Genomic DNA, 17,750 nt, shown 5'->3' with positions numbered 1-17,750 from the left:
GGGCTAAGGGGCAAAAGCAGAGCCAGCCTCCTGATACCTGAATGTGGCCTGAATATGGGCAACACACCAGCCACAGGTGCAGCCAGTGTTTCAAAGTAACAGGGAAGCGTGTTCCTCCAGGCCTGCCCCATCCCCTGGTGGTATTCAGTTTACACTCCTGATTGGCACAACTCCACCTTGTGAGCTCTGCTCCCACTGGTATAGACAGGATTACCTTCACAAGGCTGAACCATTTACTGCACACAGACACAACAGTGTATCTGAACATACGGTTGATGATAATGTTCCCCTATTTCCAATTAAATGAAAATGCATTCAACCTACTGGTTATAATAAGCTGCTAACTTTTTTTTTAAATTATCGAGTGGAACACAATAGAAATACCATTATGAGGTTTTAGAGCTCTGTTTTAAAGCTTTTAGGTGAAAATAAGGTTTCAAGATCACTAATATGAAGCATTATTGGTTCTAAGGAGCTGCAAGCCCACAGTGCTGACACTGTTCCTGTGAATTTAATGTTCACTGAGTGTGTCATTAATGAACATAATTTCAAATTGTAACAATGCCTAATATGATGGAGAAGCATATAATGTCAAGCTTTTAACTAGTTTACTAGATGATCCTAGGTCAGAAAAATGTTCTCCACACCAATAAAGTCTGTTACTTTATTTCTTTATTAGCAGCAGAGGAGTGAAATCTGCTGGAAGTTGTGTGTCACTCTTACCTTAAGTTTTTGCTAGGAATAGCAAAGGTGTGTTAGTCTAGACAATCACCTATATCAACTCAGATTGTTTGAATTACCTTACACAGAGTCTCCCCTGTTCTAGTTGCCACGTATGAAAGCTAAACTGAGAACATCTGTCTCTTCTATTCCAAAGGCTTTTGCTGGTACCGGTATTTTCATCAGGGAACACATTTTTTTTTGCATACCAAATCAATGGAGTGCTATTGTCAACAGCCCATAGGCTAGATCAGCTGTGACACATACACTTTAAATGATGAACTCCCAACATTTATTTTTCTTGAGTGCCCTGTAGACAACCATACAACTGACAATCCACCACTCCTATTTGTAGAGTGGCAAAGGGGAAGATGCTGGAGAGGTAGAATTTATAGAAAAAGAGATAAGGCATCTTCAGGATAGTTAAAGGAAGGTCCTAAAGTTCCACAGCACATTTTAGAAAGTACTCAGGTACAGCAAGTTTTCAGAAAACTCAGGCTGCTATCCATTTTCTGCTGTATTTTATTAGACCACTGGCTGTTGAAGAGAAGGCAGAAAACCAGAGGAATACAAAGACACAGGAGTTGGTCAAAGACAAGCTACTGGCTCTACTCATTTTTCATCTTAGAAGTTTTCTCCTTCCTCTCCCTTCTGCCACATGCTCTGCTACATTTTGATTAAAGGCTCTAACCAACGACACATTTCATAATTCTGTAAGGCATCTAGCTATTCAGGCTATACTTCCTTTGCATTTTTGATCAGGACCTTGGAAGAGACGAAGCACCGAGAGCATGTTAAGAACCTGCTGCAGAACTAATGTAGGCAAGTACAGAAACACATCAAATGGTCCACTCCAGGCAGATATCCAGAGAAACTGCATGTGTTATGGAGGAAACGGGTCTTTTGATAGTACCAAATGAATCTGTTAGTGCTAAAGTCTCAGGCATTAAAATTCAATGCAATCAATGCTTTTGGAAAAGGATGATAGAACCTGGGTGTTTGGATTTACTCACTGCATGTATCTCCCTCATCTTCTCCCTCGGCGCAGTCCCTGTTGAAGTCACACACCTGCCCCAGCCTGATCTCTGTTCCATTCCAGCAGCTGAAGGAGCCCTCCAGAGCCATTTTTGAGAGAGAAGATGATCCTAGAGAAAAACAAACAAAGAAAAAAAAATAAACCCACAACTACTTCAGATTATCAAATTGCCTCCCTCTCAACCAACAGGTCATAGGATCCTGCATAGCACTGAAGGGAAGAACACCTTGTAAAATCCCCTCAATACAATAATTACTTGACAATTATTTTGTTTGACCTGTTTAATCTCGTCAGTTTTCTAATGGTCCACCTAACAGAGCATTTCAGTTCCCCAGGCCTTTCTGACGCTATAACATGGAAGACATCTCTGACCTCTAAAGGGTTGAAATCCTGCAGCCTGCTCTGTGGTACTTCTCAAGAACAACAAAACACATGATAGGTTTTTAATTATGTGTGTGTTGTCAACTGCTACACTGGCAGTCCTGAAGACTGATATCCTCTCTGCCTATCTCAGGAATAATATGGCTACAGGGTTTGAAAAGAACACAAGCTTTCATCGTGCTCTCCCGGCAACATGCATTACCTTTCCTTCGGATATATCATGTTGTCATATTCTCTCTGCAGGAAAGAAAACAGTCTGATCTCTACTCGTAGTTTTATTTCTCTTCTATACCTACTCCTGCTCCTGCATCCTGCATTCCCTGTGTGTCAGGGAGCCACAAAAGACTACATCTACCGAGATACAAAAATCACCAGTTCATCTTACCTGTGCTAAGCAGCAAAAGGCAGCCAGCAATGTGCAAAGGAGCCATCTCTCATGAAATGAGGTCACTGACCACTACAATCAGAGGTCAGTATCATCCATTCAGAAATGATCCTGAGTAATTGTCCTGTAACACCATTCTTTTCTGGAGGTACTTGATTCCCTTGACAGCTGAGAAGTCAGAGATCATGTAGCCCAACAGGTGTCATCTTCCTTACCATAGGAATTTTCTCATCTCAAGTTCTTTCTTTGTGGTCAAATGAGATACTTAGGACAAGGTCTTTTTTTTTTCAATTTAAATTTTTTTTAAGAGGCACATGGTCTAGATTAGACACCTGAAGGAGACAGGAATTAGTTCAGCAACATCCTGCAACCAGAATGCATGGAGGAGGCTAAGCTTGAGAAATGCCAGAGTTCCTTCCACAAAAATCTGGCGTAGATGCAATTTCCTGACGCCTTCCTGACTCTGCAAAGATGTGTTTCCAGTCACTACTAGAGGGTAAGCCCAGAAATACAAAGAGATCTGTGCTGTCAATTCCCCATTGCAGCAACAACTGCCCTGTCTCATCTCAAATGGGTAAATGCACAAGATTAAACCAAAGCCTCTGGGCAAAGTGAGCCATTGTTTGCCTAACTCATCCATGCTCACTAAACAGTGAAACTACATCATGTTCTCTGGTACTACAGGGAGTTGGGAATCACTGGCGATTCAATTAGATGTGCACTTGATACTTTTATTTATTATTGCCTGCCAAAACTAGAAATTAATGAAGCATGAACGAAAACAACCACTATTTCTCTTCAAGCTTATTTTATGGCGCAAATCAATTCAGGAGTGGGGGGAATACATGCCAAACCTTTTTAATAAAGGACCACAGCTCCTGAAAAGGGTGCTCTGTGTTATTGTCAGCTCAATTTTTTTGCCTGCCTTTGAGCAATTCTGGCTTGCCACATACTGGCTGCACAATGCCCTTGTATTTCAGTCAGGGTCAAGGCATGACTACAGAGGAGAGCTTTGCAGAACAAATAGACCAAGCAACTTGGAGCTAGCTACTGGCAATTTCTGTGGGCTCCTTGGTGAGGGTTTAAGGCAATGAGATGGTATCTTCCTTGGTTTTGCTGTGCTTCTTACAAAAATGCTCTCTCAGAGACAGGTCTGAGAGCCTCCCCTATGTGAGCTACAAAGCTCTTCACATGCCACAAGTCCCACAGAGGGCTCAGGTCAGTGTGCAAATGGACACCAGAAACCCGTAAGAAGTGACTCTGGTAACTCAGTAGGTGACCCCTTCTCCTAGGGGTGTGCAATGAACCTGTACAGCACTGTGTTGTTGGAAGCACCACCTAAAGAAAAGTTAAGAGACATCCCAGAGCACTTCCATGAGGTTAGCAACATCATGATGCTCCTAAAAATCTGTTAAGTTCTACTCAAATTCAGAAGTACTCCTGTCTCTCTGAATTATCCCACAGATGGTTTTGAATCTGATGTTTATTACCAGCTCTCTTGTCCCACTCAGTTTATCTGCAGTCTTTTCAGCAATGTCCATGTTTTATACCAGCAGCTGCAGAGTTACACAGAGATTCGGAGGAGTGGCTGTTGTAAACAATGGAGGTGTTCTGTTCACTCAATTCATTATAACTTTTTAAAGGCACTTGGTTTTCCAAGCACATGACTGCATTAACACTAATTATAATGAAACCAAGGCATTCAAGAGAACCTACTGTCTTCCAGGGTGTCTTTGTTGCAGCCCAGGAGCACAAATCTCCTGAAGTCAACTGACAGTAGTATTTAAAAGATGTCAGTTGCAAATAGAAATCAAGCAATTCCAGGAGCTATTCCTCCAGAACAAAGCAGTAGATTTGCATGCTCACTCATCTCTGTGGAGATGGGGCTTGAATTAGCTCAGATTTGCATTAGATGCATATATACATGCTCCTTGTATAGGTTAGAGAACACAAATAGCAAAGCTGTAGCCCGGGGAATGGTTGGGCTCTGTGACAGTGCATGATTTATTCCTGTCTCTTGTTTGCTTGCTTACTGTGTGCACAAAGGCAAAATGAATTGGATAAAGGAGATGATTAACTAGTAAAACAAATAGATAACCAAAAAAAGCCCAAATACAAATAACCCTTTTAATGGGCCACTTGATGCAGATGTTTGCATCCAAGCTCAAGGAAACTCAATTTTTAATTAAAATACTTTGTAAGAAAAATAGACATCTGATCTTTTCATTTCTCAGCCCAAAGCACTCCTGGCAAAGTGAACCAGAATGACCTGGATTGCTGAGTGAAGTGGCGTCAACTCACACACAGAAGATATGTAAGGAAAAGAAAATGAATGGTATCAAATAAGTATCAGAGTAAAATTTGTGTGAGACGTCCTTTATATTTACAGCAGTGTTTATGTAGCCAGTGGCATCCATAAATTACAGCAGTAATTAAACTCTACCGTGGCTGGCTTGGAGGCTTATAAATCATTATTTAAACAGCAGCATTAAACAAATGGCATTTCAGGCTCTAAATTGAAAGGAGAAACAAACAACTCCTTGGGGAACACGTGCTGACTTTGTACCTCACAGGCCCTGCTTCTGAACATAGTCTAGACCTGGCAGTGTTCAAATCCAGTATCAGACTCTGGACACAAATGACAGTCTGGGATCTTTACTGCCCATGCTTTTGGACTTAGTTTCAATATATCAGGATGGAAAGAGGAAAATCATGTGGCTTAGCCTAATGTAGGATCAGCAACTTACTGCTCAGACTGTGGGATGTATTTCAGTCCTCAGCAGATTTTCTCTGAGTTGGGCTGCCTCTTCTCTCTTTCCCTGTCTCTTGATTAGCAGAGTAAATGCAGTGTGCTGGTGAGTCTGTCTGTGAGGAACACAGCCAGAAAGATTGTGATGTTTGATCACAGCAAAATGGAAAACTTTAACTTACTGCCACCACACTTGGCCAGGCCGGATGGAAGACTGAATTTCTTGCAGGCATCCACAAAAATATCTCTTATCTTGCAAACTGGCTACGCTGCTAATTATCATGCAGGATTAATCAAGATGAACATAATTATACATTCACATGCTACATTCAACTTCTTAGGCCATCATTTTTAATTCTACCAAAAGATTTTTGGATGAACATAGTCAGGTGAAGCACTCTCGCTCAGCGCACATTAAAACAAGAGAGCTTAGTAAGACAGTACTTGGTTGCTGTTCAAAAACCGTGTCTATTGCAGTCTGCAAAAATTCCAAAGACCTGGGATGAATGTACAGTCTTGTGCACATTTTACCAACAAGCAGCTTCTCTCTAGTCTATCCTTGAGGAGCCCAGTTGGATACAGTCGAGTTGACTCCAGTGGTTCTCAAGGCAAAACCCTGTATGTCCACAAAGTGCAAAATTTCCATTTTTAATTCCATGTATGTAGTAAGAAATACCTATCATGGATGTGCACCATATTTATCTAACCATATGTGCTACCTCTCAAAAAAGGAGAAACTTTCCTACTATTTAATTACACCTCTTGAAAAATGTTTTTTAATGTGCTAGTGCCATTAAAAAAGGCCAGTCTAATGTGCCTCCACTAAATGCCCTGAAAAATCTGGGATTGTGCAACCTCCCTGACAATGTCTATCTGTCACAAGTATTTGTCATTAGCTTCTCAATTTCACCTGCTCCTCCTTTGGTTTGGCTTCAAGGGTTTTGACTTGACAGAGATATTTTAAAAAAGAGCACTTGGGGGATTTAAAGGTTTTGTGAAAGAAAAAGGGAAAAAAAAAGCTGCTGTCTATTAGAAAAGGTTAGTGAAAATTCTGGGGAGTTTCTGATTGTTGATTTTTCTATGACTTGCCATTTGTGATGGGTACATCATTTCCTTACTATTCATCTGCAATTCTCCAGCCTTACAGCAGCACAGACATTTGAAGGCTGGTGGCTCACTTGGTGCTGGGGATAGCCACATTTCAGGACAAAGTAAATTTTCTATTGATCCATGTCATTAATACCCCTGCTTTCACCATTAGAGAAGTTGGAAGGTATGAAATAAAGGAGGTAAGAAAGCGAGAGAAGCGAAAGACAAGTTCATGTTTGAGAGAACTGAAGCCATCTATGGCAAATGGCCATTGAACTCCAATGTGATATAGGGCAGATCACATAAATCAGAACTTTCCCAGCCAGCTACACTGCTCTCATTTTCCAGACACACACCTCAGGACACCTGTATTCATATCAGCAAGGAAGACAAGTAGTTGCAGCTGCAAATGAGACCAGTGAGAGAGATACTTGGAAAACACCTTGTCCTTAAAAAACGCTTTGATAAAAAAATTGGATTTCAGGTTTCTCACACCAGGCAGCAAAAGTTGGTCAACGCTTCATAATTTCTGACTTTAATATTTGTAACAGCATTACTACTGTTACTGTCATTGCATAAAGATGTAAGTGAAACCACATTTGTAGGAGGAAGTGTTCTCTTTTTCCTTAGACTGCCTGATACAGGCAGATAAAACAGCCCGTGTTAGTACATGCCTGAAAGCTTGCCCATTTTTCCAGTTACATAAATTGCCTTTAATCTTCTTATTTCGCTTCCTATACATAAAATGCGAATAAACTCATCACAAGAGCTCTGTGATGTTCATTTCATTAACATTTGTAAGGAAGTAAGATGCTATGATAAGTCATGAAAAAACTGTAAGGAATTAATTTACTCTGTCTTCACAGTGCAGTTTGAATAATTTTCAGTATAAAATGAACAGGGCCATACATGTGATGAAGGCAGGACAGAGGGTAGCAAATAACTTCCCACTGAGGGAACATCCCCTGCCCTGCATGCTAAGGGCACAACATTCCCACAGAGCTACTACAAGATGGGAAAACTTGCTCATTAGAGCTACATAGAAACAGAATTTTCATCTGACAGAAAATGTCAACATTTCAAAATGTACCTAACCGTAAAATAAAAATGCCCAAAGTTCTCGCAGAACAAAAGATTCAAATCAATTCTGGGTTTAGTGGTTTCAATACGTGAGTAATACTGTCATAAACCCAAGTAATTTGAAAAACTTGAATTTAAACAAAAATAAAATGTTGGGCAGGAAACTCAAGTGGGAACTTACTGGTTTGGAACACACTCATGCCCGTAATTCAGCCAGCTCAGTTCTAACATGCCTTCCCTCTCCGCTGCTTCAAAGCAGGGATGTTCTGCTTAGTGTACAAATTTTAAAACATCTGCTCCTTCTGCATTGCCTAATCCCTGCGTGATTGCTTACACAGAAGAAAGCCTCTCAGCACACCTGAGGAGCCAGCACTTGCTCAGTGCCACATTTCAGCAGCACGAACTCTCTCCAGAGTCGTGCAGCATTCAGACTAGCCAGGCCCTCTGTGTTATCTCAGAAGTGTTTTTGACCAGCTATAGTTACTTTCCCTACCTTTTGATTGAATGACTTGCCAACATTAATGTTGGTGTGATGTAGCTTCCCTGAACTTACAGCAAAAACTAGCTTTCTTAGAACTATAATGAAATAAGAATGCAGAAACAGAAAGTTAGATGGATTTCACACTTTCTCAGTTTTCAATTAGGGAAGTTGGCTGAGGGTCTTCATAGCTCCTGAGACAGCAAAAAACTGTTGAGTGCAATAAATGACATGATATTGTTTTCCCTATTAATCTTGCACAAAATCTAGTTGCTTTTTTGGCTTTGTTAGGTAACAGGAATTTTTCCTGTGATTTGCTTACCAATGAATAAACAGCTCCGACAGCACATCCAAAATTTAACAGTAAATAAGTCAACAGCAGCAGTGAACTTAGAAAGAAAGTGTGATTTTCCATCATGCAGTGATACCTACATATTCTGTGGTATTTACTAAATTTAAAAGGGGCAAACGAGATAGAAAATACTTATTCCCAAATACTGTGTATTTCCTAGTCATTGGAACTTTTTTTAATGTAATCTAACACAGTAGATATTTAAGGTTTTCACCCCTAAATGTGAACATTCTGACTTAGAACAATATAATGGCATAGAGGAATTTTATTAAAATGTCAAATCTCATTTCTTTGGTTTGCTTTTTGTTGCCCTTATTTCAATATCAAACTGCACTTTATGTTTGATACCCTTTTCTCCAGGGTTGCATCTTTGTAGCTACCATTGCATCTTTGTGAGATCAAAAAAAAAAAAAAAAACCAACAAAAAAACCTCCCACCCAGATTTCATACTTCTAAAAGCAGCGAATACTATATTTGTAACAGTAAGGAACAGGTCAGAAACAAAAAGGCCAAGCCCCCATTTTTTGTGAATTTTTCAAAATACATACCTTGTAGAGGGAAAATAAAAAGGTTCAACTTCTATTATTAATTCTGCTATTCCCATCGGACCCCTCGAGTCTGAATAGGCTTGGAGACCAGCTCTTATCAGCCAGCAACCTCTCCCATGGGAAACACGGGCCAGACTGATTGCCAGCTCACTGGAAGATGAATGCTGCTTGCCACATGCAGTGCACTGACAAAATCGTGAGGTGGTTAAGATCTCTAAGCTTACTTACAGTCAACAGGAGAAGGTCCAATCTCAGCATCAGACACAGAACTGAATATGAAATAAAATAAGGCTACTGGAGAAAGGGCATGAAAATAGTGCTTCCAAACCTCACGTGTGCCTCTTGGGTAAACTGTAAGAGCTGATTAGATACAAAGTACATGTAATTTTCCACATTTTGCTTCTTAGGAGGCTTAGTTCAAATCCATTTTCAATTATTAAAGTAACTGTTACTTTTGCCTGTTCAAGTTTCTCAGTTCCAAGCACAACCAACACTGCCACTATACACAGCAGACTTTTTTCAATTCTTGGTTCTTAAAAATACCACAACAGAAAATCCCAAACATCAGTAACATTTCAAAGACGAGGCAACTGAGGTACACATCCACCAATTTCAATTATGTAAATAAGACTGTAAATTGCCCAAATCAGACTAACTGACTCCTGCTGCAAACTCTCCCAGTTGGACTGAAGTTGCCTAGATCCAAGAAATAAGCTGCAGAAAGGACAGACTGGACAAGACTGCTTGGCTCTGCAAGAGCTGATTCCACACAGGTCAGATATAGCATCTCAGCAATCCCCCTATCTTGCACTTTCAGCATTGCCAATACAGTCAACAAGAGAGATACATTTGTATGACTTGTTGTGAAAAACACAAATGGTATGAGGCACGACACTTAACTGTATTCAAACATCATTTTAGATAGGAATCAGATTTTTCATTTCTAAAACACAATTCGGTTTCTATATCTGTTTAAAGCAGTCTCTCTCCTTTGGCTGTCAGCAATACTGAGGTTTATGGCCTTACTACAGATCAGTTGCTGGGGGCGGTGGGTGGAATATCACAAATCAGCACAATCCTGAGCATCCATATACGGTCCCTTTCAGCAGGATGCAGTGATGCATCCTCACATCACAGCCATTTACTACGGCCCCAAAGTGGAAGAGCAACAGCTGTTCCAGGTAGCAGCAAAAACTTGCCTGGGGAAGAAAAGTTTCCTGTTGCACCCCTTTCCACTGGGCCAACCTCTGCAGTTGTGAAAGTGCAACAAGTTGTCATCGAGGAACTAATCTCCACTTTGTTTGAAAACTCAGGAACAATACCTCAAAATCTCAAAGAGTAAGCAAATTGAAATTGCACATGAACACTTGCTGTGAGGGAGAGCAATAGTTACACATAACAAGTTTGCCACTGGGAGGGACTCAATGTGGATGGAGGCTATCCAGCTTTTAGTTCTGGGGAAACAAAAGGGAACTGCTATTTTACCCTACCTCCACACATCGCTGAACATCAGCATGTTGGTGAATCCTGTGACTCATGGGTGACTCTTCCAGCTGAATGCACCAAGAACTGCCTACATCTCAGTGCTCTGAAGCCAGTCCAGTGGGATGGAGAAGTAACAGTTCTTTGCTCTTGGGTATCAGGCTGTGCTTCAAGGCCTTGCTACACTTGAATGATGTTATCCCAGGAGCAAAGCTGCTGAAGGTCAATGGTCTGCAACATCAAAAAAAGCCTGGAGAAGGACTCCTTCCCAGAGTCCATATCTCTGCTGAAGGACCTCTGCTAACCCTTGAACATGCCAAAAACTTACAAATTGCGAATGCTTACTGAAAAAAAACAACAACCTATGTCAGTGAATAACACAGTGAATAACACTGTGTAAGCCAAGGTATTTACTGAAGATATTAAGGAAAAAACGCCAGGAGGGATAACATTACAATTCCAAGATGACCATCCAGGTTTTAGGCAGCCTCTCTACTGTCTTGTGGCATGCTGAGAGACATTTTGGTTAATGCTTTCCATGCAAGATCTCTTTCTAAAATGTATACTGAGGTGCAGAGAAAATTGGAAGAGTTGACCAATATCAACACAGAGAATTAGCATGCCCTGAGATTGAAATGCCTGTGGGTTGCCACCCACAGGAGAACAGTTAAATAATATTAAAATGGTTTTTTAAATAATTTTTAATATAGTAATAGGAATCTTAACAAACAGTTGCTATAAGTAAAGATAAATCAAGGAGACAGAATGTGTCTTATCCGCCTCTCTCTGATTCTAGGTTTTCTTTATGATCTTTACCCTTCAATGAGTAGACTGTTCAATTGACTCTCAGAATATTTTATAAAATTACTCAGAATGGACAGTCTCATGTTCAAATTTGGCACCATAAAATGTATGCCTACCCAAAATATCCTTTTGTCAATAAGCTTTTTGTTGAGTGCAAGCTCCCCTTCAAGATTTTTCCAACCCTTTTTACCCTCTTAACCCTAACGGATTCAGCTGGACATTAATTAATCATTAAACTACCATCAGCCACAGTATTAAATTCTTACAAATTTGCTACTGCTGTTATTATGTAAAATGCTCCTCCCAGCTGAGTAGGTTTCAGCAAAGCTTAACACCTTGTTGAGTCTTGATAAATCTATTTATAAAATGCAAATGTACCTCTTTCCGGCAGGCAAATCCTTTACAACTGCACAACGATTCATTATACAAAATAGAGAATTAGGAGGACACACAGTTTACGGATCATTCTTCATGAAGTCCTAGCAAACACAAACATTTTGGGACAAAACAAGGAATAAAAAGAGAATATGAAATGGCAAGCCCCATTGCAAACTAAATGGGATTTGTCTGGTCTTGTGGCAAACCGGGGTAGTATAGTACCCACAAATAATTATAGGAAGGTTCAGAAGGAGGAGCAGAGCATGTAGAAATGACATCCAGAACCCAACCCAGCCATACTTGCATACTATTCTGATTGTCTTGCAATTAAAAAAATTATTAGGTTTATGAGGAACTAAGAAAATAGAAATATAAACCAATTTACCTGCTACAGGAAGTAATGAAATTCTGTATACTCTTCACCAAACATCTCCTGGATTAAGGTGCAGTTTGAAAGAAGGTATTGGCAAAAACCCCATCCGTTTAGGACAGGGTTACAGTTAACAAGCTGTAGTGGACAGGATTAATTTGAGAGCACAAAGTGCGCAAACACACTGAATAATGCAGAAAGGACCACCAAACTTTCTCTTGGTCGTGAAATGGACTAGGGGAGATCTAAAAGCTACTGTACAGGTGTCTACACTTGATCTTGAAGTATCAATTTAAAAGACCAAATAATGATTAACGTTAATTTTCACTAATTTTTCAAGTATTCTCTCTGACAGTGGCCATCTTGATGAGGACAGCCATCTTAGGGAACAGAAACCCTTCCTCTTTCTTGCTGTGGTCCGCTGGTTGTTCTGTATTTGTACTTCCATTCACCTTAAGCTGCCCATTGTCCCCTCTGTGGTATAGTAAAGTTATACCGAGTGCAAAGGTGTTATATATCCACTATATATTTTTTTACAAAGAGAACAGTTAAAACACCTGACTTTCAGCCCTCTCAGGGCTTTAACTTAATGGGATGTGGATGCAGTTCACCAGCCATAAAGAATGTCACTGGTCAACTACTTATATCGCTGCAGTATCTCAAAGCCTGGAATGCAACACAAAGTGCATGGGGAATCTACATGCAGAAAGTTTAGTGAAACACCAGCAACAAAATCAGCTGCCCTGGATTTGTACTTAAACCAGGAAAAATGCCTTGCCTCCTTTTCCAGGATTTCTTGAGAAACAGCAGTAGGATTCCTATGCAGCAGTAGTTACAGTAAAGGCTCCCAACTTTACTTGGATCGTGCCCTTCCTTCCCATCCCATAGGTCATTACTGCTGCTTTTTAGTGAGCCATATAATTTTAAACAGTCTGTCAATGAGGTATCACAAAGATGATAAAAGTGCCTTGCCCTAGCATCTAATGGGGATAAAATCTGTGATCCAACGTCCCACAGGTGGTAACACACAGGAAGCCCAGAGGCCTCTGGGCCCACATCAGCCAGGTCTTTGTGGGCAACAGCCACTGCATTTTCTGAGGGGTGTTCAGCAGAACAGCGGGGCAGCCAAGCGATCTGCGACCTGGCAAAGGCAGGGTGGCAAATTCAAGTTATCGGTCATCCGGGTTATTCTTGTCAATAAAAAGCCTGGCATCCTTTTCTCAATAGCAAACAAAATGAAAAAAATAAAATTAAATAATCAAGGACTGAGCCCAGACACAGCAGCCCAGTGTAATTTCTTGAGGTACTTCAAATCAGACTCCATTTGTGCGTGCAGGGGCCCCGCACTGCTTTCAAATCTCCTCTAGAACTGCTGCCTATCAAATAAGGAATCTGATGGTGAGGATTTCCAAAATGGTACTCATGTTGTGACCTTGGATAAGTCTCTTTGCTTGACAAAGACCTTGGATAAGTCTCTTTTTACCATGACAGAAAAAAAGTGCCACTTTGTGGGGAATATATGGCCTTGCTATTTTTTAGAATAGCATAATTTTTTTTCACAGAAAAAAAAAAATCTCATTTTTAAGAGCTTCTAAAATGAAAATGTCCCCTCCAGAAGAAAATGTTTGCTCAGCAGTACTTCAAAAGATTTTATTTGACCTGAAATAAAACATTGGTTAGCTCCAGGAAACTTGCTATTGTTCAAAGTTTTTTCCAGTTCATATATTTCATCCTTGCTTTATGCCTTTAAACAAAATTTCCAGTAAGAAAAGCCTAAAGTCAAGGGAAAAGGTGTGAAAACTCAGTTTCTTCCATTATTTTGTTTTGTTTTGTTTTATCAAAACACTTACTAAATTTGCACTTTGAATAGCATGGAGGGTGACAAAATCACTCGAGTCATTACCACATGCTAATGCAGCATCTGTCTAAGGAAGCTCTGGGTCATTTCAGCTTGGTCCTGTCCCCAGAAATCTACTCAATGTACCAAAGAGACAAGTTTTTACAATGCTAATATTGACAGGACTGACAACGTCCTCTCCATTTGGCATGCATTAAGACATGCAAATATTAGCAAAATGCAGGTTTAGCTGAGGGAACCTCAGATTTGGAGAGCAGTGAAAACCAGCCAGCCACGAAGCCTGCACAGTCTCACGTGAGCACTACAGAGGTATCATGCTGCTATTGCCTTCTCAGTGAGAAGCAGCACGGAAAACAGTTAATGTAAACTCAACATTAAAAATTTCACTGACAATTAAAATGACAAATTAAACTGATCTACATGCAATCTGCAAACTTATTTGGCATTCACTGATTGATGTAGTAAATTAGATACTAACAGCTCACATGCAACGTTATAAATCACTATCTTCACTCAGCAATGCATATGTGGTGTCAATTTTTGGTGCTGTGTAAGTTATTAAATTTTCTGTAGATGAAGCACTGAGTATCTGTTACAGTTTTAGGATGAGACTATGAACTGAGACTTTCAATGTCTGACCAAAGTTACTTGATACTATTATAACTGCTCAGATTTCCTAAATTCAAGTGGAAATTGCTTTTCATTGTAGTGGAAAATAAGAAAAGAAACCTAACAGCACCCAGTCTGGACCCAAACTTCTTTTTACTGGACACATATTTGAAGCTGGAGAGATGCTTTAGAATCATGATTTATTTCTCCGAAATGGTGCTTTTATGAAACACCCATCTCTGAGTTTTGTTGATCCTCAGTAAAATTCAGATCCCTTGCTTGAAGAAACTGCAGCAAGAAATGCCACAAAAGGGCCCTGAGACTTAAGCGTTTGGCCCAATTACTGCAAACAAGGCAGAGTCCTTCTTCTGTGCTTTTCTATGGATATTACTTTCCCCGAGTCAACAGACCCCAAGTACTTTCAGCTAGAGAGTCACAAATTCACAAGGTGAAGATGTTCCCCTCCACAAATCCCAGGCAGTGCATGGCTCCAGCCTTAGAAACAACACTTCAGCTCACAGTTGTCAACACTAATGAGTTAAACTCGACCGTGATGAGATCCTGGAGTTATTTGTAGCTGTGGTACAGGTAAGTCCCTTTGGTTGCAGGTAGACATCCTTCCCCAGCTGCACTGGCAGGAGAGGTTATTGCCTCCATCTGTTCACAACCGCTTTCCCTCCTGATCCGCTGATGAAGCAGCATGTGCAAGTACTCCCTAATTTATTTCAGGCAAAGTCAGACAGGTGACACCAGAACAACAGTTCTTACCTACTCAAGGATTTTATGTGAAACTCTCTCATTTCCAAGTGACGGCTGCTCTTTGGGCTGCATGAAAACATCTTACAGACTCTTGTGACCTGTTAAAAGCAGCAGAGCCACAACACAGCACTACAAGGTAGAGGAGCAACTCAGCGGCTCTGCTCTAGTCACTTTTAAAAACCATCATTCTAAAACATGAGATAATTCTGATACGTGATAATGTTCCTACTAGTCCACGCAAAGCAACTTGCGGAAGAGGGAGTATTTCCCTTCCCTTTTTTAAAGAGGGCATACTGTGGAACATCAGACTGCTAACTCCCACTGTGTCTGCAGCTTTGGGAAAAGTCATAAACACAGCTTGGTCTTTTTCTGAGATATTCAGCTCAAGTCTGCTCCTAAACCGAGGGGAATGGAAAAAATAACTGCAAGTGTGCTCAAGCTCAGAGGAAATTCTGTCTTAATTTATAACGACACAAGAGGGATCTCTCTTTAAATCAAAGATGGAGATAAAAGGACGGGTTTATGTACAGGAAATTATTACAGCTTTTTTTCTTTTTCTGAAGAGTACTTAAAATTACTAAAACACAATGACCAAACAAAAAACCCCCCACCAAACAACACCACTCTTGGCACAATTTTCTCTTTGGAAAAGAAACTTTGGTTTAAATTTTCCTGATAAAGAAGAAACATTGATTATACTAACATAATGGAACAGAAATTCCCTGACATGACTCTTAATAGTGTATCATGCTTAAGAAGTCCTGTCAGCTGAAATTTAGTCTAGAACTCAATGATCTCCAGGAACTGGATTTGAAATTACTTACTCCTGAATGTAATGAGATATCCTTCAGCAGTAGGATGAATTAAGGTTCAAGACAAATGCTGAATATAATACAGATCTTAACCTCATTTGGAAGCAATGTTGTTTAAGGCTGTATTAAGGGATTGAGTTACTGCTTCTGCTTAAACAGAAGTGACAGAGTCATTCACATGGGTAATAAAAATAAACAAGATAATGCAATAGAAAGAATTGCACCTACTGGTAAGGAAGTAAATGAAAAGTTAATGTGGATCTTCTATTACCAATCTTTGGAAAGTGGCATGGGATCCAATCTCCAAATGCAACTCAATTTAAAAATTGAGGGCTATAAAGAAAGTTGATCAACAAAAAAATCAAAGCTTTTACATAAGAGTGATTTTGTAAGGATGCAGAGAAGCAAACATTATCTACAGGATTCCATTAGAAGGCTCTGGGTTGTAGCTCTGCTTCTAACAACAACCACTTTACCTTTCACAAACACTCTGTATCTGAATGTTCTTCTGTGTGAAAGAATTGAGTCTGTTGGTTTTCAGAAACATACTTTCTTTTCTAGACCCATTAATAAAATATCTAGACAGGGGACAACCAAAGGGCTGATTTCTGGTTTATAATTTATACAGGTTTCCAACTGCAGAGAGGCTTTGAGGTCTGACTGGAAGCACCCTGTCAAAGCTGCAGGAATGAAGCTTGTCTTGGTAATGCTGATATTGTAAAGTATGCTTGGATAGCACAATTAATCTTGCACTCAACAATCAAACTTTTTTCAGGGTTTATCCTAACAGACTCTGAATAAACTCCTGCAAAATAATTACTATAAAATGATTTATCTGGCATGGTAACCAGTGAGTGTTGAGAATGTTCAATAGAGAATCTGTTCATTAAAGATTCTTTGCCTGACACTATTCATTCACAAGTGAGGAATTCGTGGGCAGACTTTATAGATTACAGGTATTAAAGCACCCACTGGCTTTAAAAGGATAGTGGTGTTAGAAATCCCAGACAGCAATTCTTCAACCAAAGCATTGTCCCCTTTCTGACACTCTGATGATGCTATGATGTTAAAGGTGGAATGAATTGCCCTCTGAAGTGCCTCTTTTTCTCTCTGTTGACTATAGAGGGACCCTAGAGACTAGCTTTGACATGATGCCTAACTTTCAGATAGCTGAAGTCACAAAAGATGAATACCATCTTGTCTAACTTCATACAACAAAGCACCTGAATGTCTGAACTAAATCTTGCCTAGGGAGATTGAGTCTCATGATGTTGTGAATTAGATGACTGGTTTATTATACAGATTTTATTCTCTGACAGTTCAGTTGAGGTCTAGACTGAGAATTTTGCTGAACTGCAAACTGAATTAGCTTTGCAATTGGAGTTTAGGGGAAGATTTTTTTTTTGGTCTCTTATCCACTGAAAATATTTTCTGGCCTTTGTTCAAACAGTAAAAAAAAGCAGGCAGCATCAGTGGAATGTACATGTGCTAAAAAAGAGCTCTCTTATACACTACTAAGACAAAGAAATATGGAGAAAGACAAGTCCATTGTTTGGCTCTGTAAACTGGAAAAGAAACTGCCATTTCATTAGTGCCTTACCTATGCACTCTATATGAAGACTTGACACTTAATAAAACCCACACAAGTACAGCAAGATTCCTTAGTGAAGCTCTGCCGTGTCCAAGCTCCGCCTCAGTAACGTTTGGAATTTGTGCAATTTGCTAAAGAGGAGTCCCCAGAGACAGTGCTTAATTATACCAACGTGGCTGCATCTTAGGCAATGCCTAGCATTAACTAAAAACTCAACCTGACAGCCAGTCTCGTCTTTCCTGTTGTTAGAGATGCACCTGTAAAATGCT

At 40.0% G+C, this 17,750-nt stretch overlaps 1 protein-coding gene across 1 annotated transcript in view; it reads right to left on the bottom strand.

Annotated features, from left to right (window-relative positions):
- ALK (ALK receptor tyrosine kinase) overlaps positions 1–17,750 on the bottom strand; it is a 302,985-nt gene that overhangs the window by 71,533 nt on the left and 213,702 nt on the right. Inside the window, 1 exon segment of the mRNA XM_051783577.1 lies at positions 1,734–1,865. Within this exon segment, the coding sequence (XP_051639537.1) occupies positions 1,734–1,865 (132 nt within the window).

Source organism: Manacus candei, unplaced genomic scaffold (genome assembly GCF_025592945.1).
Source record: "Manacus candei isolate 608988 ecotype Guabito, Panama unplaced genomic scaffold, ASM2559294v1 h1tg000017l, whole genome shotgun sequence".
Taxonomy (NCBI): Eukaryota; Metazoa; Chordata; class Aves; order Passeriformes; family Pipridae; genus Manacus; species Manacus candei.
The sequence above is the reverse complement of the archived record's forward strand: the minus strand, read 5'-3'. Positions and strand labels throughout refer to the sequence as shown.